General features: G+C 47.3%; 2 protein-coding genes and 2 long non-coding RNA genes across 5 annotated transcripts in view; 2 read left to right on the top strand and 2 right to left on the bottom strand.

Moving 5' to 3' along the window:
• The first annotated feature begins 3,178 nt into the window (after nucleotides 1–3,178).
• On the top strand, nucleotides 3,179–10,157 carry RNF212B (ring finger protein 212B). The gene is made up of 7 exons (XM_085041252.1): nucleotides 3,179–3,353; nucleotides 4,294–4,409; nucleotides 5,474–5,522; nucleotides 7,002–7,074; nucleotides 7,221–7,263; nucleotides 8,058–8,109; nucleotides 10,054–10,157. The coding sequence occupies exons 1-7, from the start codon at nucleotides 3,279–3,281 to the stop codon at nucleotides 10,114–10,116; spliced, it is 471 nt and encodes a 156-aa protein (XP_084897378.1). The 5' UTR covers nucleotides 3,179–3,278; the 3' UTR covers nucleotides 10,117–10,157.
• A 362-nt stretch (nucleotides 10,158–10,519) lies between these two features.
• LOC146425825 (ankyrin repeat and SOCS box protein 8-like) lies at nucleotides 10,520–19,443 on the top strand. 2 transcript variants are annotated; one of them, XM_085041236.1, is made up of 3 exons: nucleotides 10,520–10,907; nucleotides 13,644–13,748; nucleotides 18,736–19,443. In XM_085041236.1, exons 1-3 carry the CDS (start codon nucleotides 10,791–10,793, stop codon nucleotides 19,321–19,323), a joined length of 810 nt encoding a protein of 269 aa, XP_084897362.1. In that variant the 5' UTR covers nucleotides 10,520–10,790; the 3' UTR covers nucleotides 19,324–19,443. The 2 variants fall into 2 exon arrangements, with proteins under 2 accessions (XP_084897362.1, XP_084897363.1); XM_085041237.1 differs by lacking the exons at nucleotides 10,520–10,907; nucleotides 13,644–13,748 and adding an exon at nucleotides 14,870–14,988.
• On the bottom strand, nucleotides 16,542–17,202 carry LOC146425826 (uncharacterized). The gene is made up of 2 exons (XR_014846379.1): nucleotides 17,111–17,202; nucleotides 16,542–16,645 (listed from the first exon to the last, which is right to left on the bottom strand). It is a non-coding gene; the product is annotated as an uncharacterized LOC146425826 (long non-coding RNA).
• Nucleotides 19,444–24,366: 4,923 nt separating the features above from the next.
• The window catches only part of LOC146425824 (uncharacterized), a 2,037-nt gene continuing 1,971 nt past the window's right edge, over nucleotides 24,367–24,432 (bottom strand). Inside the window, exon 2 of the long non-coding RNA XR_014846358.1 lies at nucleotides 24,367–24,427. This is a non-coding gene — a long non-coding RNA (uncharacterized LOC146425824). The remainder of the gene's footprint in view (nucleotides 24,428–24,432) is intronic.

Below are 24,432 nucleotides of genomic sequence, written 5' to 3'. Positions count from 1 at the left end.
CCTCACATTTCCCACCCTTTTCTCTTCTACCTTTTCTCACTCTTTCCCCACACATTTCCCACCCTTTCTCCCCTCACCTTTTCCACCCTTTTCCCCGTGTTCCTCCTCTTTTTACCCTCAATTTTCCGTACTTTCTTCTCCCTTTTCCTGCCCTTTTCTCTCTCCACTTTTCCACCCTTTCTCCTCACATTTCCCAACCCTTTCCCCTCACGTTTCCCACCCTTTCCCCCTCACATTTCCTGCACTTTTTTCTCTCCCTTTTCCCACCCTTTCCCCTCAAGTTTCCCTACTTTTTTCTCTCATTTTCTCACCCTTTCGCTTCACATTTCCCTACTTCTCCCCTCACGTTTGCCGCTCATTTTCTCCTCACGTTTCCCACCCTTTTCCTGACCTTTCCCCACACATTTCCCTACTTTTTTCTCTCCCTTTTCCCACCCTTTCCCCTCACATTTCCTTCCCTTTTTTCTGTCCCTTTTCTCGCCCTTTCCCCCTCACATTTACCACCCTTTCTCCCCTCACATTTACTACCCTTTGCTCTCACATTTCCCTACTTTTCCCCTCACATTTCTCACCCTTTTCTCTCTCCCTTTTCCCCTCACATTTCCCACTGTTCCCCCTCACATTTTCCTACTTTTCCCCCTCACATTTCCCTACTTTTCACCTCACATTTCCTGCCCTTTTCCCCTCACATTTCCCTACTTTTCCCCTCACATTTCCCTACTTTCCCCCTCACATTTCCCGCCCTTCTCTCTCTCCCATTTCTCGCCATTTCCCCCTCACATTTCCCTACTTTTCCCTCTCACGTTTTCCGCCATTTCCCCCTCACATTTCTCTACTTTTCCCCTCACGTTTCCCGCCCTTTTCTTTCTCCCCTTTCTCACCCTTTCCCCCTCACATTTCCCTACTTTCTCCCTCACATTTCCCTCTGTTTTCTCCCTCACATTTCCCTCCGTTTTCTCCCTCACATTTCCCTACTTTTTCCCCTCACATTTCGCTACTTTCCCCCTCACACTTCCCACCCTTTCCTCTCACGTTTCCCTCCTTTTTTCTGTCCCTTTTCCCACCCTTTCCCCCTCACATTTCCTGCCCTTTTCCCCTTCACATTTCCCATCCTTTCTTCTCACATTTCCCTACTTTTTCTGTCCCGTTTCCCACCCTTTCCCCCTCACGTTTCCCGCCCTTTTCTTACTCCCCTTTCTCACCCTTTCCCCCTCACATTTCCCTCCATTTTCTCCCTCACATTTCCCTACTTTTCCCCCTCACATTTCGCTACTTTCCCCCTCACGTTTCCCACCCTTTCCTCTCACATTTCCCTACTTTTTTCTGTCCCTTTTCCCACCCTTTTCCCCTCACATTTCCCTCCCTTTCCCTCCTCACGTTTCCCGCCCTTTTTCCCCTCAGTTTCCCCACCTTTCCCCCTCACATTCCCCTCATTCCCTCCCCGTCCCTCAGCCTGCAAACACCTCAGAGGATCTCCTCACCCATGGACTGGTTCCACTGCAGTCGCTGCTTTCGCCAGGCCGGCGCTCGCTTTGCTGTTACCAGCTGCGGCCACATCCTCTGTCACACCTGTGCGGGCTCAGGTAAAACAAAATTTAACAATATCCCAAATTTAAACCCTTAAATTCTGGGAAAGGGGGAGTTTCGTTCAGCTTAACCCCTCAAAATGAGGAGGAAAGGAGGGTTTGCCTCATCTTGTACAAATAAAATGGGGTCTGTGCTCAGTTTAAACACTTAAAATATCAGGGAAAAGGATTTGTTCTCAATCTCTCAAATGATGGAAAAAAAGAGGTTTTCCCTTAATTTTAAACTCTGAAATGATGGGAAAAGGGGGATTTCCCCTCAATTTTAAGCTCTCAAATGATGGAAAAAGGGAGATTTCCCCTCAATTTTAAGTTCTCAAATAATGGGAAAAAGGGGTATTTCCCCTCAATTTTAAGCTCTCAAATGATGGGAAAAGGGGAATTTCCCCTCAATTTAAACCCTTAAAATGGCGGAAGTGGAGGACACCACCTCAATTAAAAACCCTGAAATGAGGGGAAATAGTTGATTTCCCTCAAGAAACACCACTTTTGGAGACTTTCGGACATCTTTTTCTTTCACTTTTCTCACTTTTTCCCCACAGGTTCTTGCCCAGTCTGTGCCACGGCCTGCCGCTATCTGCCGCTGTCTGACCAGGCCAGTGTCTGTCATGTGTGCCCAATGTCCCCTCAGGCTCCACCTTGTCCCCTCAGCATCCATCTTGTCCTCTCAGCCTTCATCTTGTACCCTCAGTCTCCATCTTGTCCTCTCACTCTTCATCTTGTCCCCTCAGCCTCCATCCTGTCCTCTCAGCATCCAGCTTGTTCCTTCAGCCTCCAGCTTGTCCCCTCAGCATCCAGCTTGTCCCCTCAGCCTCCATCTTGTACCCTCGCCCTTCATCTTGTTCCCTCAGCCTCCATCTTGTCGTCTCACTCTTCATCCTGTCCCCTCACCCTTCATCTTGTCCTCTCACCCTTCATCTTGTCCCCTCAGTCTCCATCTTGTCCCCTCAGTCTCCATCTTGTCCCCTCAGTCTCCATCTTGTCCCCTCACCCTCCATTTTGTCCCCTCACTCTCCATTTTGTCACCTCACTCTCCATCTTCTCCCCTCACGCCTTCCCACCCTTTTCCCCTCACACCTTCCCAACCTTTTCCCCTTCATCTTGTCCCCTCACTCTCCATCTTGTCCTCTCGCCCTTCATCTTGTCCCCTCACCCTTCATCTTTTCCTCTCACCCTCCATCTTGTCCCCTCACACCTTCCCACCCTTTTCCCCTCCATCTTGTCCTCTCAGCCTCTATCCTGTCCCCTCACTCTCCATCTTGTCCCCTCGCCCTCCATCTTCTCCCCTCAGCCTCCATCTTGTCCCCTCGCCCTCCATCTTCCCTCACCTTCCACCTTTTCTCATCTTGTCCTCAGCTTATCCTGTCCCCTCGCCCTCCATCTTGTCCCCTCACCCTCACCCCTTCCCACCCTTTTCCCATCCCATTTCCCAGCCTTTTCCCCTCCATCTTGTCCCCTCACTCTCCATCTTGTCCTCTCATCTCAGCCTTCCAACCCTTTTCCCCTCTCATTTCCCAGCCTTTTCCCCTCCATCTTGTCCCCTCACCCTCACACCTTCCTACCCTTTTCTCCTCCTGCTCCCCAACCTTTTCTCCTCCACCTTGTCCCCTCGCCCTCCATCTTGTCCCCTCACTCTCCATCTTGTCCCCTCACCCTCCCCTTTCTCCCGCCATTTTAACCCCTCCATCCCCACAGATGCGCCCGCAGGACAAGCTTTTCTTCAAGAGCCCGGCGGCCATCGCCCTCAAGCACCTCGCCCACATCGCCCAGGTGAGGCAGCCATGTTGGATTCCATCCCGCGCCATCCCCACACCCAGGTGAGGTGACAAGGTGTGACCCTGTCACCGAATCTGTGGGGAAAAATACAAAAACCCTCCAACAGCATTTTTAATGTTAGAGAGTCAAGGCATTGCTTTATTATCTGGTCAGGATGTTGTTCTGTACCACAGAAATCATCTCATCCACACTCAGCCCGGCTGTGCAGAGAGAATCATTCCAGCATACATCATTTTACTGGATTTTTTAGATATTTTATACAGTAAAAATACATAGGAAAACATTGGGTCAGTATTCATTGGTGCAAAGTTGAGCAAACCCTCGATACTCAGTTTCCCACTGGATCTGAATTTCCTAACCTCTGATGTTAATTAGGTTTTTCATTCTTCAATTTTTCTTATCAGTCCTTTCTGGGCCAGGATGTCTTCAGCCCTGCTGGAGGTGGTCTGGGGTGGATGTTTGTGATAGTCACTGATGTCCTGTGGATTTTCTGTTAATAACCTTTATCTTTCTGGTTCATTTTCCTTTATTTTTTCTATATTTCTTTATCTCTCTGGTTTATTTTCCTTTATTTTTTCTATATTTCTTTATTTTTCTGGTTTATTTTCCTTTATTTTTTCTATATTTCTTTATCTTTCTGGTTCATTTTCCTTCATTTTTTCTATATTTCTTTATATCTTTCTGGTTCATTTTCCTTTATTTTTTCTATATTTCTTTATCTTCCTGGTTTATTTTCCTTTATTTTCTCTATATTTCTTTACCTCTCTGGCTATCTTCGGGGTCACTCCCAATCTGTTGATAATCTGAGTCCACCAGACTTCACCTGGTATAAAAACGCCCTGAAAGAAACCTAAAAGTCCTTTTTTCGGGATAAAGACAAACAAAACCTTTGACTAAAGTTACACACAATTTGTAACCTGGTCTATTTTCCAAGGTGTGGCGTTTCCAGCTGGCTCAGGTGCAGCTGCTGCTGGACTCTCACCGGGATGGAGCTCGGCGGGCGCAGGCAGAGCTGGAGGAAGCGCGGGAGGAGCTGGGCAAGAGGAGGAGGTGAGGAGGGGGATGCCTCCATCTTGGGCTCAAATGGGCACCACATCTTGGGGAGGTTCCACATCCTTTTGGGCAATTTTTGGGCTTTTTTTGGGATGGTTTTACCCCTTCCTCCTGGCTGCCATCTTGGTGACATCTCACATTCTTTTGGCCACTTTTTGGGCATTTTTCGTGGAGGATTTTAGCCCCACCTTTGCTGCCATGTTGGTGAGAGAATGTTTTGTTATTTGCTGCCATCTTGGTGAGATTTCACATCCTTTTGGCCACTTTTTGGGCTTTTTTTGGGAGGATTTTAGCCCCACCTTTGCTGCCATCTTGGTGAGACTCCATGTCCTTTTGGGCAATTTTTGGGCTTTTTTTGGGAGGGTTTTCCCCCTTCCTTCTGGCTGCTATCTTGAGGAGAGAATTTGGTGAGACTCCACGTCCTTTTGGCCACTTTTTGGGCACTTTTTGGGAGGGTCTGACCCCTTCCCCTTGGCTGCCATCTTGGTGAAGTTCCAAGTCCTTTTGGCCACATTTTGGGCTTTTTTTTGGGGAAGATCTTACCCTCCCTTTGCTGCCATCTTGGTGAGGTTTCAAGTCCTTTTGGTCACTTTTTGGGCATTTTTTGGGATGGTTTTACCCCTTCTCCTTGGCTGCCATCTTGGGGAGAGAATGTTTTGCTATTTGCTGCCATCTTGGTGAGACTCCACATCCTTCTGGGCACTTTTTGGGCTTTTTTTTGGGTGGATCTTCCCCTCCCTTTGCTGCTATTTTGGTGAGAGAATGTTCTGCTATTTGCTGCCATCTTGGTGAAGTTCCAAGTCCTTTTGGGCACTTTTTGGTTTTTTTTTTGGGAGGGTTTTACCCCTTCCTCCTGGCTGCCATCTTGGTGAGACTCCATGTCCTTTTTGCCACTTTTTGGGCTTTTTTTTGGGTGGATCTTCCTCCCCTCTTTGGCTGCCATTTTGGGGGGATTCATTCTTATTAAATTCCTTTCAAATCCCAATTAAATTCTCATTAAATCCCCATTAAATCACAATTAAATCCCTATTAAATCCCTATTAAATTTTCCCCCTTCCCAGGGAGCTGGAGTTACTTCGCCAGGAGAACGCCGAGCTGCGCCGCAACCAGGTGACCCCAAAAACATCCCACTGCCCCTTTCCTGACCCCAAAATCCCCAAAAAAATCCCACTGCCCCTTCTTTCCCCCAAAAAATCCCACTGCTCCTTCCTTTCCCCCAAAAATCCCCAAAAAATCCCACTGCCCCTTCCTTCCCCCCCAAAAATCCTCCTGCCTTTTCCCTGCCCCCCAAAAATCCCACTGCCCCTTCCCTGACCCCAAAATCCCCAAAAATCTCACTGCCCCTTCCTTCCCCCAAAATCCTCCTGCCTTTTCCCTGCCCCCCAAAATCCCACTGCCCCTTCCCTGACCCCAGAATCCCCAAAAAATCCCACTGCTCCTTCCCTGACCCCAAAAAAATCCTCCTGCCTTTTCCCTGATCCCAAAAACATCCCACTTCCCCTTCCTTCCCCCAAAAAATCCTCCTGCCGTTTCCTCACCCCCAAAACTGTCCCCAAAAATCCCTCAGCCCCAAAACTGCCCCCAAAATTCCACTGCCCTTTCCCTCACTCCCAAAATCCCCCAAAAAATCCCCTTGCCCTTTTCTTCACCCCCCAAAATCCCCAAAAAAATCCCACTGCCCCTTCCCTCAACCCCAAAAAACCCCACTGCCCCTTCCCTGACCCCAAATGCCCCAAAAATCCTCAGCCCCAAAACTGCCCCCCAAAAAATTCCACTGCCCTTTCCCTCACCCCCAGACTGCCCCAAAAATCCCAAAATCTTGCTGTCCTTCTGTCACCCCCAAACTGCCACAAAATCCCCCAAAATCCCAAAATTCGCTGCCTCTTTCTCTCTCACCCCCAAGAAATCCCCAAAATCCCCCAAAATCCCCAAAATCCCCCAAACCCCCAAAATCTCGCTACTCCTTCTTCACCCTCAAACTGCCCCAAAATCCCCAAAAATCCCAAATATCCCAAAATCTCGCTGCCCTTCTACCCCAAAACTGCCCCAAAATTTCCAAAATCCCCAATCCCAAATAACCCCTTCAAACCCCCAAACCCCAAAATCTCTGCCCCTTCTCTCACCCCCAAAATCCCCAAAATCTCTCAAAAATCCCCAAAATCTCGCTGCCCCTTCTCTCACTCCCAAACTGCCCCCAAATAATCCCCAAAAAATCCCCAAAAATCCCAAAAAATTTTTAAAAAATCCCCAAAAAATCTCGCTGCCCCTTCTCTCACCCCCAAAGTACCCCGAAAAATCTCCAAAAAATAAAAAGATCCCCAAAAAATCCTCGAAAAATCCCCAAAAAATCCTCAAAAATCCCCAAAAAATCCCCCAAAAAATCCCAAAAAATCCCAAAAAATCCCCCAAAACATCCCCAAAAAATCTCACTACTCTTTCTCTCATCCCCAAACTGCCCCAAAAAAATCCCCCCAAAATCCCCAAATAATCCCAAAAAAATCCCCAAAAATAAAAATTCCAAAATCCCAAAAATTTCTCTCACCTCCAAACTGCCCCCAAAACCCCCAAAACGTCCCCAACTGTCCCCAGCTGTCCCCAGGCTGGCGCTGGAGCAGCCGCAGCAGCACTCCTCACCCCATCGGCCCCTCGCCCACCCAGGCAGGTGAGACCCTCCCCAAACTGATTTTTGGGGTGTCTCTGAACCCCAAAAACTCCTCCCCAAATTCCCCCAATCCTCACGGGGTTTCCCCAAATTTTTCCCCAATTTTTTCCCCAATTTTTTCCCAAATTTTTCCCCATTTTTTGCAGTTACTCCTCAGCCTCGCCAGCAGCTCAGCAGCCAGGTGATCAGGTAAGGGGGGAAACCCGAAATTCGGGGGATTTACCCTAAATTTGGGGGGATTCACCCGAAATTTGGGAGGATTCACCCTAAATTTGGGTTGGGGCTCCTGAAATTTGGGAGGATTCACCCTAAATTTGGGTTGGATCACCCAAAATTTGGGTTGGATCACCCAAAATTTGGGGGGATTCACCCTAAATTTGGGTTGAGGCACTCGAAATTTGGGGGGATTCACCCTAAATTTGGGGGGATTTACCCAAAATTTGGGGGGATTTACCCTAAATTGGGGGGATTCTCCCTAAATTTGGGTTGGGGCTCCCAAAATTTGGGAGGATTCACCCTAAATTGGGGTCGGGGAACCCAAAATTCGGGGGGATTCACCCTAAAATTGGGTTGGATCACCTGAAATTTGGGGGATTCACCCTACATTTGGGTTGGATCACCCAAAATTTGGGGGGATTCACCCTGAATTTGGGCTGGATCACCCAAAATTGGGGGGATTTACCCTAAATTTGGGTCGGGGCACCCAAAATCTGGGGGGATTCACCCTAAATTTGGGGGGTGGTCATCCTAAATTTGGGGGGATTCACCCGAAATTTGGGTCGGGGCACCTGAAATTTGGGGGGATTCACCCTGAATTTTGGTTGGGGCTCCCAAAATTTGGGGGAATTCACCCTAAATTTGGGGGATTCACCCAAAATTTGGATCGGGGCACTCAAAATTTGGGGGGATTTACCCTAAATTGGGGTTGGATTACCCAAAATTTGGGGGAATTCACCCTAAATTTCGGGTCCCCAATTTTGCAGCCGCTCGACCCCCGTGGAGACCCCGAGATCCCGAGGGACACCAGTATGGCAGGTGAGTCCCTTACTGGGAGCACTGGGAATGGGGGTTTGGGGTTACTGGGAGCACTGGGAGGAGGGTTTGGGGTTACTGGGATGGGATTTGGGGTTACTGGGAGCACTGGGAATGGGGGTTTGGGGTTACTGGGAACACTGGGATGGCATTTGGGGTTACTGGGAATGGGATTTGGGGTTACTGGGAGCACTGGGAGGAGGGTTTTGAATTACTGGGAGCACTGGGATGGGGTTTGAGGTTACTGGGAGGATGTTTGGGGTTACTGGGAGCACTGGGAGAGGGTTTGGGGTTACTGGGAGGGGATTTAGGATTACTGGGAGGGTGTTTGTGGTTACTGGGAGCACTGGGATGGGGTTTGGGATTACTGGGAAGATATTTGGGGTTACTGGGAACACTGGGATGGGGTTTGGGGTTACTGGGAGAGGGTTTGGGGTTACTGGGAATGGGATTTGGGGTTACTGGGAGCACTGGGAGGATGTTTGGGGTTACTGGGAACACTGGGATGGGGTTACTGGGAGGGGATTTGGGGTTACTGGGAGCACTGGGAATGGAGTTTGGGGTTACTGGGAGCACTGGGAGAGGGTTTGGGGTTACTGGGAGGGGACTTGGGGTTACTGGGAGGGTGTTTGTGGTTACTGGGAGCACTGGGAGGAGGAGTTTGGGGTTACTGGGAACACTGAGATGGCATTTGGGGTTACTGGGAGCACTGGGAGGAGATTTGGGGTTACTGGGAGAGGGTTTGGGGTTACTGGGAGCACTGGGAGGATGTTTGGGGTTACTGGGAGCACTGGGCTGGGGTTTGGGATTACTGGGAGCACTGGGAGGAGGGTTTTGGATTACTGGGAGCACTGGGAGGGGGTTTGGGGTTACTGGGAACACTGGGAGGGGGTTTGGGGTTACTGGGGTTACTGGGAGGGGATTTGGGGTTACTGGGAGGAGATTTGGGGTTACTGGGAGCACTGGGCGGATGTTTGGGGTTACTGGGCTGGGGTTTGGGGTTACTGGGAGCACTGGGAGGATGTTTGGGGTTACTGGGAGCACTGGGAATGGCGTTTGAGGTTACTGGGAGCACTGGGATGGGGTTTGGGGTTACTGGGAGCACTGGGAATGGGGTTTGGGGTTACTGGGAGCACTGGGAGAGGGTTTGGGGTTACTGGGAGCACTGGGAATGGGGTTTGGGGTTACTGGGAATGGGATTTGGGGTTACTGGGAGCACTGGGAGGAGGGTTTTGAATTACTGGGAGCACTGGGATGGGGTTTGAGGTTACTGGGAGGATGTTTGTGGTTACTGGGAACACTGGGATGGGGTTTGGGGTTACTGGGAGAGGGTTTGGGGTTACTGGGAGCACTGGGAATGGGGTTTGGGGTTACTGGGAGCACTGGGAGGAGGGTTTGGGGTTACTGGGAGAGGATTCAGGGTTACTGGGAACACTGGGAGGGGGTTTGGGGTTACTGGGGTTACTGGGATGGCGTTTGGGGTTACTGAGAAGAGGGTTTCGGGTTACTGGGAACACTGGGAGAGGATTTGGGGTTACTGGGAACACTGGGAATGGCGTTTGAGGCTACTGGGAGCACTGGGATGGTGTTTGTGGTTACTGGGAGCACTGGGAATGGCGTTTGGGCTTACTGGGAGCACTGGGATGGGGTTTGGGGTTACTGGGAGGATGTTTGGGGTTACTGGGAGCATTGGGATGGGGTTTGGGGTTACTGGGAGGATGTTTGTGGTTACTGGGAGGGGATTTGGGGTTACTGGGAACACTGGGAATGGCGTTTGAGGCTACTGGGAGCACTGGGATGGCGTTTGGGGTTACTGGGAACACTGGGAGGAGGGTTTGGGGTTACTGGGAGCACTGGGAATGGGGCTTGTGGTTACTGGGAGCACTGGGCTGACCCCACCTCCCAGTAGCCACCTCCCGCAATCCACTCGCCACCGTTTCCCCCCAGGGCTCTGCTCTGCGGCCCGCGCGGCTCGGCCGGCTGCACTGGGATCCTTACCCGCGGCCATAGAGCCAAACGGCGCCTCGGAAGGCGCCGGGGCGGCAGGGGTTAAAAAATGAGTGAAAAAATGAGTGAAAAAATCCCAATTTTGGGGTAAAAAATTCCCATTTTTGTCTCTGTTTGTTTGCGCGGCACCGGGGGCGTGGCTTAGCGACGAGCTGCGTTCTTATTGGTTGGTAGCGCGGTGGGGGCGTGGCCTGGGAATGGGAAAAATAAAGGAGTCACGAGGGAGGGAAGGGGTGTGGCTTCGTGTCCTGGGGAGAGCGCCGATTGGTGGAAATCCGTTATGCCGCGTGATGATTGGATGAGAGCACGTAGAGGGGGCGTGTCCGGCGGGTTCGGCGGCGTCTGATTGGTGGAGAGCCTGGCGGGGTGGGATAGGGGAAGCGGCGCCACTTCCGGGTCGCGGCATTTCCGCGCTGCGCTCCGCTCGGTGCGGGTGGTGCTCCGGTAGCTCTGCGGGAACCCCAAAAACCACCGCGGAGACCCCAAAAAACCACCCAAAACCACCCGGCATCGCTCCGAAACCACCTGGGATCGCTCCGGAACCACGCGAAGACTCTCCAAACCGCTGCGGGACTCTCCAACCCGCCCGTGGAACACCTCCGGAGCCACCGCGGCCTCCTGCGCCGCTCCGCCCCGGCGCGGGGCTCGGCAGGCCGGCCGGGGATGCCTCCCGCGCCATGTGGTACATCATGCAGAGCATCCAGAGCAAGTATTCCCTTTCGGAGCGCCTCATCCGCACCATCGCCGCCATCCGCTCCTTCCCCCGGGACAACGTGGAGGATCTGATCGGCAGGGTGAGCTCTGCGGCCCGGCAGGGGTTTGTTCTGCGCTCCGGTTGGGGTGTTTGAGGTTCTCCAGGGCTTTGGGTTATTCTGAGGGACATTGCCGAGGTGTTCCGGGGGGTTTCGGACTCTCTGGACACGAAAAATCAAAATTTTTGGGGAATAATTAGGGTTTTTAGAGGTTTTTTTCCTCAATTTCTGGACTCCTGAGGCTTGGAAGGTCTCCGGGTGTCGTTTGGGGATAATAAATTGGTTAAAGATAAAAGGGATTAAAATGGGAGGTTTACTGAGAATGAATATTGGGGTTTTATTTTAATTAACGCTTTTTGTTGTTGCTGATAAAGGGATGGGAAAGGAGAGGGAATTTCTATCCCCAAGTGGTTTCTGCCCTCGGGAATTTTCTGTAATTCCTGCAAACAAATCCATGGGATTTGTGTGAATTAATAATTCCTGAAAGGATGGAAAGTGGGGAATTCCTGCTTTCGGGAATTCCATAAAACTTCTGCAAACAAACAAATAAAAAAATGGGATTTTTTGTGAATTAACCTTTCTTGAAGGGATGGAAAGGAGTGGGAATTTCTGATCCCGGAGTGGTTTCTGCCCTCGGGAATTCTCTGTAATTCCTGCGAATAAATCCATGGGATTTATTTAAAATAACTTTTTTTGACATTGCTAGTGAAGGGATGGGAAAGGAGTGGGAATTTCTGATCCCCAAGTGGTTTCTGCGCTTAGGAATTCTCTGTAATTCCTGCAAAAAAATCCATGGGATTTGTGTGAATTAATAATTCCTGAAGGGATGGAAAGTGGGGAATTCCTGCCTTCGGGAATTCTTTGTAATTCCTTCAAATAAATCCATGGGATTTCTCTGAATTAACTCTTTTTGAAGTGGGGAATTCCTGAATTCCGAGGGAGTTCTGCTCTCTGCAATTCCTACAAACAAATCCATGGGATTTTTGTGAATTAATAATTCCTGAAGGGATGGAAAGTGGAGAATTCCTGAACTTGAGAATTCCATAAAACTCCTGCAAACAAACCCTCAGGATTTATATGAATTAGCTCTTCCTGAAGTGGGGAATTTCTGAATTCCGAGGATCTTCTGCTCTCTGCAATTCCCACAAACAAATCCATGGGATTTCTCTTAACTAACCCTTTGTGAAATGATGGAAAAGATGAATTCCTGACCTCGGGAATTCCATAAAACTCCTGCAAACAAACAATCAAATCCATGGGATTTTTGTGAATTAATAATTCCTGAAGGGATGAAAAACATGAATTCCTGACCTCAGGAATTCCATAAAACTCCTGCAAACAAATCCATGGGATTTTTGGGAATTAATAATTCCTGAAGGAATGGAAAGGAGAGGGAATTTCTGATCCCGAAGTGGTTTCTGCCCTCAGGAATTCCCTGTAATTTCTGTAATTCCTACAAATAAATCCATGGGATTTGTGTGAATTAATCCTTTCTGAAAGGATGGAAAGTGGGGAATTTCTGCCCTCGGGAATTCTTTGGAATTCCTTCAAATAAATCCATGGGATTTCTCTGAATTAAGTCTTTCTGAAGTGGGGAATTCCTAATTTCTGAGGGACTTCTGGTCTCTGCAATTCCTACAAATAAATCCATGAGATTTGTGTGAATTAACCTTTTCTGAAGGGATGGAAAGTGGGGAATTCCTAACCTTGAGAATTCCATAAAACTCCTGCAAACAAACAAACAAATCCATGGGATTTTTATGAATTAACTTTTCCTGAAGGGATGGAAAGGAGTGGGAATTTCTGACCCCGAAGTGGTTTCTGCCTTAGGAAATTCTCTGTAATTCCTGCAAATAAATTCAAGGGATTGGTGTGAATTAATAATTCCTGAAGGGATGGAAAGGAGAGGGAATTCCTGATCCCCAAGTGGTTTCTGCCCTCGGGAATTCTCTGTGATTTCTGCAAATAAATCCATGGGATTTTGTGAATTAATAATTCCTGAAGGGATGGAAAGTGGAGAATTCCTGCCCTCAGGAATTCTCTGTAATTCCTGCAAGCAAATCCATGGGATTTTTGTAAATTAACCATTTCTGAAGTGGGGAATTCCTGAATTCTGAGGCACTTCTTGTCTCTGCAATTCCCACAAACAAATCCCTGGAATTTGTCTTAATTAACCCTTTGTGAAATGATGCAAAGGATTAATTCCTGACTTTGGGAATTCCATAAAACTCTCAAAAACAAACCCTCAGGATTTATCTAAATTAACCCTTTCTGAAGTAGCAAATTCCTGAATTCTGAGTCAATTCTGCTCTCTACAATTCCCACAAACAAATCCATGGAATTTTTCTTAATTAACCTTTTCTGAAATGATGCAAAAGATGAATTCCTGCTTTTTCCCCTGCTTTTTCCCCTGATTTTTCCCCCGATTTTCCCGCTTTTTCCCTGATTTTCCCCCGATTTTCCCCCGATTTTCCCCCGATTTTCCCCCAATTTTTCCCCCGATTTTTCCCCCCGATTTTTTCCCCCGATTTTTTCCCTGATTTCCCTGCTTTATTCCCCGCTTTTTTCCCCGATTTTTCCCCTGATTTTCCTGCTTTTTCCCTGATTTTTTCCCTGATTTCCCTGATTTTTCCCCTGATTTTTCCTCTGATTTTCCTGCTTTTTTCCCCGATTTTTTCCCCGATTTTTCCCTGATTTTCCCCCAATTTTTTCCCTGATTTTCCTGATTTTTCCCTGATGTTTCCCTGATGTTTCCCTGATGTTTTCCCTGCTGCCCAGGGCGCGGATGTGAACTGCCTGCACGGCACGCTGAAGCCTCTGCACTGTGCCTGCATGGTGGCTGATGCTGACTGCGTGGAGCTGCTGCTGCAGAAAGGGGCTGAGGTGAGCCTGGGAACCCCAAAATTGGGGGAAGATTGGGGGAAATTTGGGGAAAAATTGGGGAAAAATTGGGGAAATTTTGGGGGAAATTGTAAATTTGGGAAATTTGGGGAAATTTGGGGAAATTGGGGGAATTTGGAGAAAAATTGGAAATTGGGGGGAAATTGGGGAAAATTTGGGGAAAGATTGGGGGAAATTTGGGGGAAAATTGGGGAAAAACTGGGGAAAAATTCAGGGAAAATTGGGGAAAAATGGGGGGAAAATGGGGGAAAATTGGGGGAAAATTAGGGAAAAATTGGGGAAAAATTGACCAAAAGGGTCAGGGAAGTTGGGAATGGAGTTGGTGGGTTTAAATTGGATTTGGGGGAAAAGTTCTTCTTGCTGTGTGGAGCTGCTGCTGCAGAAAGGAGCTGAGGTGAGGCTGGAAAACCCCAAAATTGGGGGAAAAATTGGAGGAAAAATGGGGAAAAAATTGGGAAAATTTTGGGGAAATTTGGGGAAAAATTGGGAAATTTGGGGGGAAAATTGGGGGAAGATTGGGGGAAAAATTGGGGTAAAATTGGGGTAAAATTGGGGGAAAATTTGGGGAAAATTGGGGAAAAATTGGGGGAAAAACTGGGGAAAATTTGGGGACAATTGGGGAAAATTTGGGGAAAAATTGGGGGAAAATTCAGCAAAAGGGTCAGGGAAGTTGGGAATGGAGTTGGTGGGTTTAAATTGGATTTTGGGGAAAAGTTGTTGCTGCTGTGTGGAGCTGCTGCTGCAGAAAGGGGCTGAGGTGAGCCTGGAAAATCCCAAAAATTGGGGGAAAATTGGGGAAAAATTGGGAAAATTTTGGGGGAAATTTGGGGAAAAATTGGGGAAATTTGGGGGAAATTTGGGGAAATTTGGGGGAAATTGGGGGAATTTGGGAAAATTGGGGGAAATTGGGGGAAAATTGGGGGAAAATTTGGGGAAATTTGGGGAAAGATTGGGGGAAATTTGGGGGAAAATTGGGGAAAAACTGGGGAAAAATTCAGGGAAAATTGGGGGAAATTTGGGGGAAAATTGGGGAAAAACTGGGGAAAAATTCAGGGAAAATTGGGGGAAAATGGGGGAAAATTGGGGGAAAATTAGGGAAAAATTGGGGAAAAATTGACCAAAAGGGTCAGGGAAGTTGGGAATGGAGTTGGTGGATTTAAAATGGATTTTGGGGAAAAGTTCTTCTTGCTGTGTGGAGCTGCTGCTGCAGAAAGGGGCTGAGGTAAAGCCTCTTCCAAACCTCTTCTAGAACCTTTTTCACCCCAAATTTTAATTTCCCCCCCCAGGTGGACACCCTGGATGGCTACAACCGCACTGCCCTCCTACCCCAAACCCTTGTTTATTCAAGATTTAAGCCTTTTATCTCTCCTAAACCTCTCCCAGAACCTTTTTCACCCCAAATTTTTAGATTTTTCCCCCAGGTGAATGCCTTGGACGGCTACAACCACACTGCTCTCTTACCTGATTTTCCACTAAATTCAGGATTTAAGCTCTTTGCTTTTTCTGAATCTCTCCCAAAATCTTTTCAACCCCAAATTTTATTCTTTTCAACCCCAAATTATATGCTTTTTCACCCCAAATTTTCACATTTTCCCCCCCCAGGTGAACGCCCTGGACAGCTACAACCGCACTGCCCTCCACTCATTTTTCACAAAATTCAAGATTTAAGCCTTTTACCTCTTCTGAACCAAGCCAGGACTTCTCCCATAGTCTTTTTCACCCCAAATTTTTGGGTTTCCCCCCAGGTGAACGCCCTGGACGGCTACAACCGCACTGCCCTCCTACCCCAAACCATTGTTTCATTTTCTGCTAAATTCAGAATTTAACCACTTGGTCTTTTCCAGGCTGAGCCAGAATCTCTCCTAGCATCTTTTCAACCCCAAATTTTTGGGTTTCCCCCCCAGGTGAACGCCCTGGATGGCTACAACCGCACCAACCTCCTACCTGATTTTCCACTAAATTCAGGATTTAAGCTCTTTGCTTTTTCTGAATCTCTCCCAAAATCTTTTCAACCCCAAATTTTATTCTTTTCAACCCCAAATTTTATCCTTTTTCACCCCAAATTTTTGGGTTTTCCCCCCAGGTGAACGCCCTGGATGGCTACAACCGCACCGCCCTCCTTCCCTAAATCCACAATTTGGTCTTTGCCTCTCCTAAACGTCTCCCAGAACCATTTTTAACCCCAAATTTTTATTCTTTTCACCCCAAATTTTTGGGTTTCCCCCCCAGGTGAACGCCCTGGACAGCTACAACTGCACTGCCCTCCTACCCCAAACCCTTGTTTCATTTTCCACTAAATTCAGGATTTAAACCTTTTACCTCTTCTGAACCTCTCCCAGAACTTCTCCCAGAACCTTTTTCACCCCAAATTTTTGGGTTTTCCCCCCCAGGTGAACACCCTGGATGGCTACAACCGCACTGCCCTCCACTCATTTTCTACTAAATCCAGGATTTAAGCCTTTTACCTCTTTTTCACCCCAAATTTTCACATTTTCCCCCCAGGTGAATGCCCTGGACGGCTACAACCGCACTGCCCTCCTTCTCTAAATCCACAATTTGTTCTTTGCCTCTTCTGAACCTCTCCCAGAACCTTTTTCAACCCCAAATTTTCATTTTTTCCCCCCAGGTGAATGCCCTGGATGGCTACATCTGCACTGCCTTTCCCTCATTTTCCACTAAATTTAGGATTTGTGCACTTTGCCTCTTCCAGACCTCTCCCAGAACCTTTATAACCCCAAATTTTATCCTTTTTCACCCCAAATTTTTGGGTTTTCCCCCCAGGTGAACGCCCTGGACGGCTACAACCGCACTGCCCTCCACTCATTTTCTACTAAATTCAGGATTTAAGCCTTTTACCTCTTCTGAACCTCTCCCAGAACCTTTATAACCCCAAATTTTTGGGTTTTTTCTCCAGGTGAACGCCCTGGACGGCTACAACCGCACTGCCCTCCACTCATTTTCTACTTAATCCAGGATTTAAGCCTTTTACCTCTTTTTCACCCCAAATTTTTGGGTTTCCCCCCCAGGTGAACGCCCTGGACGGCTACAACCGCACCGCCCTCCACTCATTTTCTACTTAATCCAGGATTTAAGCCTTTTACCTCTTTTTCACCCCAAATTTTTGGGTTTCCCCCCCAGGTGAACGCCCTGGACAGCTACAACCGCACCGCCCTCCACTCATTTTTCACAAAATTCAAGATTTAAGCCTTTTACCTCTTCTGAACCAAGCCAGGACTTCTCCCATAGTCTTTTTAACCCCAAATTTTTGGGTTTTCCCCCCAGGTGAACGCCCTGGACGACTCCATTTCCTCCTCTTTTCTCTCGATTTCCTCCTCTCCCAGAACCTTTATAACCCCAAATTTTATCCTTTTTCACCCCAAATTTTTGTATTTTTTCCCCAGATGAACGCCCTGGACGGCTACAACCTCACCACCCTCCTACCTGATTTTCCACTAAACTCAGGATTTAAGCTCTTTGCTTTTTCTGAATCTCTCCCAAAATCTTTTCAACCCCAAATTTTATTCTTTTCAACCCCAAATTTTATCCTTTTTCACCCCAAATTTTTGGGTTTCCCCCCCAGGTGAACGCCCTGGACGGCTACAACTGCACTGCCCTCTTTCCCTAAATCCACAATTTGGTCTTTGCCTCTCCTAAACGTCTCTCAGAACCATTTTTAACCCCAAATTTTCATTTTTCCCCCCCAGGTGAACGCCCTAGATGGCTACAACCGCACTGCCCTCCTACGCCAAACCATTGTTTCATTTTCTGCTAAATTCAGAATTTAACCACTTGGTCTTTTCCAGGCTGAGCCAGAATCTCTCCTAGAATCTTTTCAACCCCAAATTTTTGGGTTTCCCCCAGGTGAACACCCTGGATGGCTACAACCACACTGCCCTCCTACCTGATTTTCCACTAAATTCAGGATTTAAGCTCTTTGCTTTTTCTGAATCTCTCCCAAAATCTTTTAAACCCTTAATTTTATTCTTTTCAACCCCAAATTTTATCCTTTTTCACCCCAAATTTTTGGTTTCCCCCCCAGGTGAACGCCCTGGACGGCTACAACTGCACCGCCCTCCTCTCATTTTCTACTAAATTCAGGATTTAAGCCTTTTACCTCTTCTTTAACCCCAAATTTTTATTCTTTTCACCCCAAATTTTTGGGTTTCCCCCCCAGGTGAACGCCCTGGACAGCTACAACCACACTGCCCTCCTTCCCTAAATCCACAATTTGATCTTTGCCTCTCCTAAACCTCTCCCAGAACCTTTTTCACCCCAAATTTTTGGGTTTTCCCCCCCAGGTGAACGCCCTGGACGGCTACACCTGCACCGCCTTCCCCTCATTTTCTACTAAATTCAGGATTTATGCACTTTGCCTCTTCCAGACCTCTCCCAGAACCTTTTTAACCCCAAATTTTATCCTTTTTCACCCCAAATTTTTGGGTTTTTTCCCCAGGTGAACGCCCTGGACGGCTACAGCCGCACTGCTCTCTTACCTGATTTTCCACTAAATTCAGGATTTAAGCCTTTTACCTCTTTTGAACCAAGCGAGGACTTCTCCCATAGTCTTTTTCACCCCAAATTTTTGGGTTTCCCCCCCAGGTGAACGCCCTGGACGGCTACAACCGCACTGCCCTCCTCTCATTTTCTACTAAATCCAGGATTTAAGCCTTTTACCTCTTTTTCACCCCAAATTTTCACATTTTCCCCCCAGGTGAATGCCCTGGACGGCTACAACCGCACTGCCCTCCTTCTCTAAATCCACAATTTGATCTTTGCCTCTTCTGAACCTCTCCCAGAACCTTTTTCACCCCAAATTTTCGGGTTTTCCCCCCCAGGTGAACGCCCTGGACGGCTACAACCGCACCACCCTCCTACCCTAAATCCACAATTTGATCTTTGCCTCTTCTGGACCAATCCAGGACCTTTCCAAGAACCTTTTTCACCCCAAATTTTTGGGTTTTCCCCCCAGGTGAACGCCCTGGACGGCTACAACCGCACCGCCCTCCACTACGCCGCCGAGAAAGACGAAACCTGCGTGGAGATTTTGCTGGAGTACGGCGCCAACCCCAACTCCCCCGACGGCAACAAGGACACCCCCCTGCACTGGGCAGCCTTCAAAAACAACCCAGACTGCGTCCGGATTTTACTCACCAACGGCGCCCTGGTCAACGCCCTGGACTACAACAACGACACGCCGCTGAGCTGGGCTGCCACCAAGGGCCACCTGGAGAGCGTCAGCGTCCTGCTGGACTTCAACGCCGAGGCCAGGCTGGTCAACCTGAAGGGTCAGAGCCCTGCCGCCCGCCTGGCCGCCTTCCTGGCGAGGGGATTGGGCTCGGAGAGGGAGGATTGCTGCCTGGAGCTGCTGTGCAGGGCTGCAGGGTGTGGGGATGGGGAGGGGAAGGGAGGGAGGGACGGGAGGAGGTCGCCGGGGAGGCTGCAGGCGCTGGCGAGGTGCGCGGTGAGGAGGGCGTTGGGGTTGAGGTTCCTGCCGCAGGCTGTGCAGCAGCTGCCGCTGCCCGCCTGCCTCAAGGACTACCTGCTGCTCATCACCTGAAAAACCCAAAATTTCCTGGAATTCCCTCCCTTGGATCCCATTTTCTGCCCTTCCTGCCGCAGGCCGTGCAGCAGCTGCCGCTGCCAGCGTGCCTCAAGGACTACCTGCTGCTCCTCACCTGAGGAAAACAGAATTCACAGTGTTTCTCAGCTTCAGAAGGTGTTTTGTTTGTGTTTTCTTCGTGGTTTCTTCGTGGTTTGATCCTGGGAGAAGTTCCCAGCTCGATTCAGGACTTGCTGAGTTCCTCTGCCACTGCTAGTCCCTTAAAGTTCCTCAGTTTTTTCCCCTTTATTTCCTCTCTTTTCTCCTCTTTTCCCCTTTCATTTTCTCCTCTCTGTTCTCTCAGTTTTCTCCTCTCTGTTCCCTTTATTTCTTCCTCTTTTTTCCTTTCACATTCTCTCCATTTCACCTCCCATCCCATCCATTTCTTCTCCATTTCCTCCTCTTTGTTTTCTCCATTTTCTCCTCTTTCCCTGAATTTCCTCCTCTTCTCTCCATTTCCTCCTCTCTTCCCCCTCCATTTCCTGCCCTTCCTGCCGCAGGCTGTGCAGCAGCTGCCGCTGCCCGCCTGCCTCAAGGACTACCTGCTGCTCATCACCTAAAAAAACCCCAGAATTTTGTGCATTTTGCAGCTTCAGAAGTGTTTTCTTTGTGTTTTGTTTGTGGTTTGTTCCTGAGAGAAGTTCCCAGCTCTGTTCAGGACTTGATGAGTTCCTCTCTCTGGTTTTCAGCCCTCCTTGGTTCCTCACACTTCCTCTATTTTCTCTTCTTTATTTCCTCTCTTTTCTCTTCTTTTCCCCCTCCATTTTCTCTTCTTAGTCCCCTTCATTTTCTCCTCTTTGTTCTCTCCATTTCTTCCTCTCTTTTCCTTTCACATTCTCTCCATTTCACCTCCATCCCTTTCATTTCTTCTCCATTTCCTCCTCTTTGTTCTCTCCATTTCCTTCTCTCTTTCCCCTCCCTTTCCTGCCCTTCCTGCCGCTGCCAGTGTGTCTCAAGGACTACCTGCTGCTCCTCACCTGAAGAGAACCAGATTTTCCTGCATTTCACAGCTTCAAAAGGTGTTTTCTTTGTGGTTTCTTCGTGGTTTCTTCGTGGTTTGATCCTGGGAGAAGTTCCCAGCTCGATTCAGGACTTGCTGAGTTCCTCTGCCACTGCTAGTCCTCTTTATTTCCTCTCTTTTCTCTTCTTTTCCCTTTCATTTTCTCTTCTTAGTCCCCTTCATTTCCTCCTTTTTTTCCCTTCCATTTTCTCCTCTCTGTTCCCTTTATTTCTTTTTCTCTTTTCCTTTCACATTCTCTCCATTTCACCTCCCATCCCTTCCCTTTCTTCTCCATTTCCTCCTCTTTGTTTTCTCCATTTTCTTCTCTCTTTCCCCTAAATTTCCTCCTCTTCTCTCCATTTCCTCCTCTTTGTTTTCTCCATTATGTCCTCTCTTTCCCCTAAATTTCCTCCTCTCTGTTCTCTCCATTTCCTCCTCTCTTTCCCCTCCATTTCCTGCACTTCCTGCCGCTGCCAGTGTGTCTCAAGGACTACCTGCTGCTCCTCACCTGAGGAAAACAGAATTTCCTGCATTTTGCAGCTTCAGAAGTGTTTTCTTTGTGTTTTCTTTGTGGTTTGCTCCTGGGAGAAGTTCCCAGCTCTGTTCAGGACTTGATGAGTTCCTCTCTCTGGTTTTCAGCCCTCCTTGGTTCCTCACACTTCTTCTATTTTCTCCTATTTCCTCTCTTTTCTCTTCTTTTCCCCTTCATTCTCTCCTCTCTGTTCTCTCCATTTCCTCCTCTATTTTCCCTCCATTTTCTCTCCTTTTTCCCCTCCATTTCCTCCTCTTTTTCCTCTTCATTTTCTCCTCTCTGTCCTCCGTTTTCTCATCTCTGTTCTCTCCATTTCTTCCTCTCTTTTCCTTTCACATTCTCTCCATTTCACCTCCCATCCCTTCCATTTCTTCTCCATTTCCTCCTCTCTTTCTCCTCCATTTCCTCTTCTTTTTTCCCATCAATTCCTCCTCTCTTTCCCCTCCCATTTCCTGCCCTTCCTCCCTCAGGCTGTGCAGCAGCTGCCGCTGCCCGCCTGCCTCAAGGACTACCTGCTGCTCCTCACCTGAAAAACCCAAAATTTCCTGGAATTCCCTCCCTTGGATCCCATTTTCTGTGATTCCTGCCGCTGCCGGCGTGTCTCAAGGACTACCTGCTGCTCCTCACCTGAAAAGAACCAGAATTCCCAGTGTTTCAGAGCTTCAGAAGGTGTTTTGTTTGTGTTTTGTTTGTGGTTTGATCCTGGGAGAAGTTCCCAGCTCCATTCTGGACTTTTTGAGCTCGTCTGCCACTGCTAGTCCCTTAAAGTTCCTCAGTTTTCTCCCCTTTATTTCCTCTCTTTTCTCCTCTTTTTCCCTTCATTTTCTCTTCTATGTGCTCTCAATTTTCTTCTCTCTGTTCCCTTTATTTCTTCCTCTTTTTTCCTTTCACATTCTCTCCATTTCACCTCCCATCCCTTCCATTTCTTCTCCATTTCCTCCTCTTTGTTTTCTCCATTTTCTCCTCTCTTTCCCCTAAATTTCCTCCTCTTTGTTCTCTCCATTTCCTCCTCTCTTTGCCTTCCATTTCCTGCACTTCCTGCCGCTGCCAGTGTGTCTCAAGGACTACCTGCTGCTCCTCACCTGAGGAAAACAGAATTTTGTGCATTTTGCAGCTTCAGAAGGTGTTTTGTTTGTGTTTTCTTCGTGGTTTGTTCCTGGGAGAAGTTCCCAGCTCCATTCAGGACTTGCTGAGTTCCTCTGCCACTCTTAGTCTCTCAAACTTCCTCAGTTTTCTCCTCTTTATTTCCTCTCTTTTCTCTTCTTTTCCCCTTCATTTTCTCTTCTTTGTTCCCTCCCTTTCCTCCTCTTTTTCCTCTCCATTTCCTCCTCTGTTCTCTCAGTTTTCTCCTCTCTGTTCCCTCAGTTTTCTCCTCTCTGTTCCCTTCATTTCCTCCTCTATTTTCCTGCCATTTTCTCTCCTTTGTTCTCTCCATTTTCTCCTCTTTTTCCTTTCCAGTTCCTCTTCTTTTCCCTTCATTTTCTCCTCTGTCTTCTCTGTTTTCTCCTCTCTGTTCTCCATTTCTTTTTCTCTTTTCCCTTCACATTCTCTCCATTCCACCTCCATCCCTTCCGTTTCTCTTCCATTTCCTCCTCTTTTTTCCTTCCATTTCCTCCTCTCTGTTCTCTCCATTTTTTCTTTGCTCTTTCCATTTCTTCCTCTTTTTCCTCTCCATTTTCTTCTCTCTTTTTCCTCCCTTTCCTCCTTTTTCCTCTCCATTTCTTCCTCTTTTTCTTTCCATTTCTTCCTCTTTTTCCCCTCCCTTTCCTCTTCTTTTTTCTCTCCATTTCCTCCTCCTTTTCCCCTCCATTTTTCCCTTTTTCCCTTCAATTTTCTCCTCTTTCTCTTCTCCATTTCCTCCTCTTTTTCCCTCCATTTCCTCCTCTTTTTCTTTCCATTTCTTCCTCTTTTTCCCTCCCTTTCCTCTTCTTTTTTCCCTCAATTTCCTCTTTTCTCCTCCATTTCCTTCTCCTTTTCCCTTCCATTTTTTCCTCTTTTTCCTCAATTTCCTCCTCTATTTTCCCTCCATTTCCTCCCTTTTGTTCTCTCCATTTCCTCCTCCTTTTCCCCTCCATTTTTTCCTCTTTTTCCCCTCAATTTTCTCCTCTTTTCCCCTCAATTTCCTCCTCTTTTTCTCTCAATTTCTTCCTCTTTTCCCCTCAATTTCCTCCTATTTTTTCTCTCAATTTCCTCTTTTTCCCTTCCATATCCTCCTATTTTTTCCCATTTCCTCCTCTTTTCCCCTCAACTTCCTCCTCTATTTTTTCTCCCTTTCCTCCTCTTTCTCACCTCCATTTCCTCTTTTTTCTCTCAATTTCTTCCTCTTTTTTCTCCTCAATTTCCTCCCTTTTTCTCTCCATTTTCTCCTCAATTTCTTCCTTTTTTCCCCATTTCCTCCTATTTTTTCTCTCCATTTCCTCCTCTTTTCCCCTCAATTTCCTCCTCTTTTTTCTCTCCATTTCCTCCTTTTTTCTCTCCATTTTCCCCTCAATTTCCTCCTCTTTTTTCTCTCAATTTCCTCTTTTTTCCTTCCATTTCCTCCTCTATTTTTTCCCATTTCCTCCTCTTTTCCCCTCCATTTCCTCCCCACAACTCACAATCCCCTCTGATAAATCAAATTCTATCCCACTTGTATTTTTTCCTATTTTTCCTAATTTTTTTCCCTTTTTATTCATTTTTTTGCTCAGAAAAAAAGAAGAAAATTTCAAGGAAAATTCCCCTTTTTAGGAATTTTCCTGCGGCAGGAAATTAAAGGATTTGGATGCAGAAAAATCCTGTGGGGTGATGAGAAATTCCTGATCAACTCTGGTGTTAATTTTGGGGTTTTTTGGGGGAATTTTGGGGTTTTCTGGGGTTTTTTTGGGTTTTTTTTTGTTTTTTTTGGTTTTTTTGGGGGGTTTTTGGGGCTTTTTTGGGGTTTTTTTGGGGTTTTTGGTGTTTTTTTGGTGGTTTTTTGGTGGTTTTTGGGTTTTTTTTGGGGTTTTTGGGGGTTTTGGTGTTTTTTGGTGGTTTTTGGTGGTTTTTGGGGGTTTTTGGGGGTTTTTTGGGTTTTTTTGGGTTTTTTTTGGGTTTTTGGGGCTTTTGGGCTTTGTTGGGGTTTTTTGGTGGTTTTTTGGGGTTTTTTTGGGGCTTTGGGGCTTTTTTGGGGTTTTTTGGGGTTTTTTTGGGGTTTTTTGGGGTTTTTTGGGGTTTTTTTGGGGCTTTTTGGGGTTTTTTTGGGGTTTTTGTGGGTTTTTGGTGGTTTTTGGGGTTTTTTGGGGTTTTTTTGGGTTTTTTTGTGGTTTTTTGGGAATTTTCTCTGAGGGGAAACCAAACAGTTCAAAACTTGTTATTTTCTGTGATGAATTTAGGAAAAAACCCCCCAAATTCCATATATTTTCTCCCCTGTGGTGAAATCTTGAGGATTTAGGGATTTGGACACAAATTTGGGATTTGGGATTTTCCATGAATTCCCAGAAAACTGAAGCACTTTTGGATAAATCATTAATTTATTGAAATATCTCCATTTCATCATTTTTAACCCCAAAAACCTCTA

This window comes from Lichenostomus cassidix, chromosome 29 (genome assembly GCF_008360975.1).
Source record: "Lichenostomus cassidix isolate B80296 chromosome 29, HeHo_3.0, whole genome shotgun sequence".
NCBI classification, from domain to species: Eukaryota; Metazoa; Chordata; class Aves; order Passeriformes; family Meliphagidae; genus Lichenostomus; species Lichenostomus cassidix.
The sequence above is the reverse complement of the archived record's forward strand: the minus strand, read 5'-3'. Positions and strand labels throughout refer to the sequence as shown.

Excerpts from the sequence above, each read along its gene's own strand:
- RNF212B (XM_085041252.1), top strand. The coding sequence starts at position 3,279 with ATGCGCCCGCAGGACAAGCTTTTCTTCAAGAGCCCGGCGGCCATCGCC. Across the intron at positions 3,354-4,293 it reads ACCTCGCCCACATCGCCCAG|GTGTGGCGTTTCCAGCTGGC; the intron begins GTGAGGCAGCCA and ends CTATTTTCCAAG. Across the intron at positions 4,410-5,473 it reads GAGCTGGGCAAGAGGAGGAG|GGAGCTGGAGTTACTTCGCC; the intron begins GTGAGGAGGGGG and ends CCCCCTTCCCAG.
- LOC146425825 (XM_085041236.1), top strand. The coding sequence starts at position 10,791 with ATGTGGTACATCATGCAGAGCATCCAGAGCAAGTATTCCCTTTCGGAG. Across the intron at positions 10,908-13,643 it reads TGGAGGATCTGATCGGCAGG|GGCGCGGATGTGAACTGCCT; the intron begins GTGAGCTCTGCG and ends CCTGCTGCCCAG. Across the intron at positions 13,749-18,735 it reads TGCTGCAGAAAGGGGCTGAG|GTGAACGCCCTGGACGGCTA; the intron begins GTGAGCCTGGGA and ends TTTTCCCCCCAG.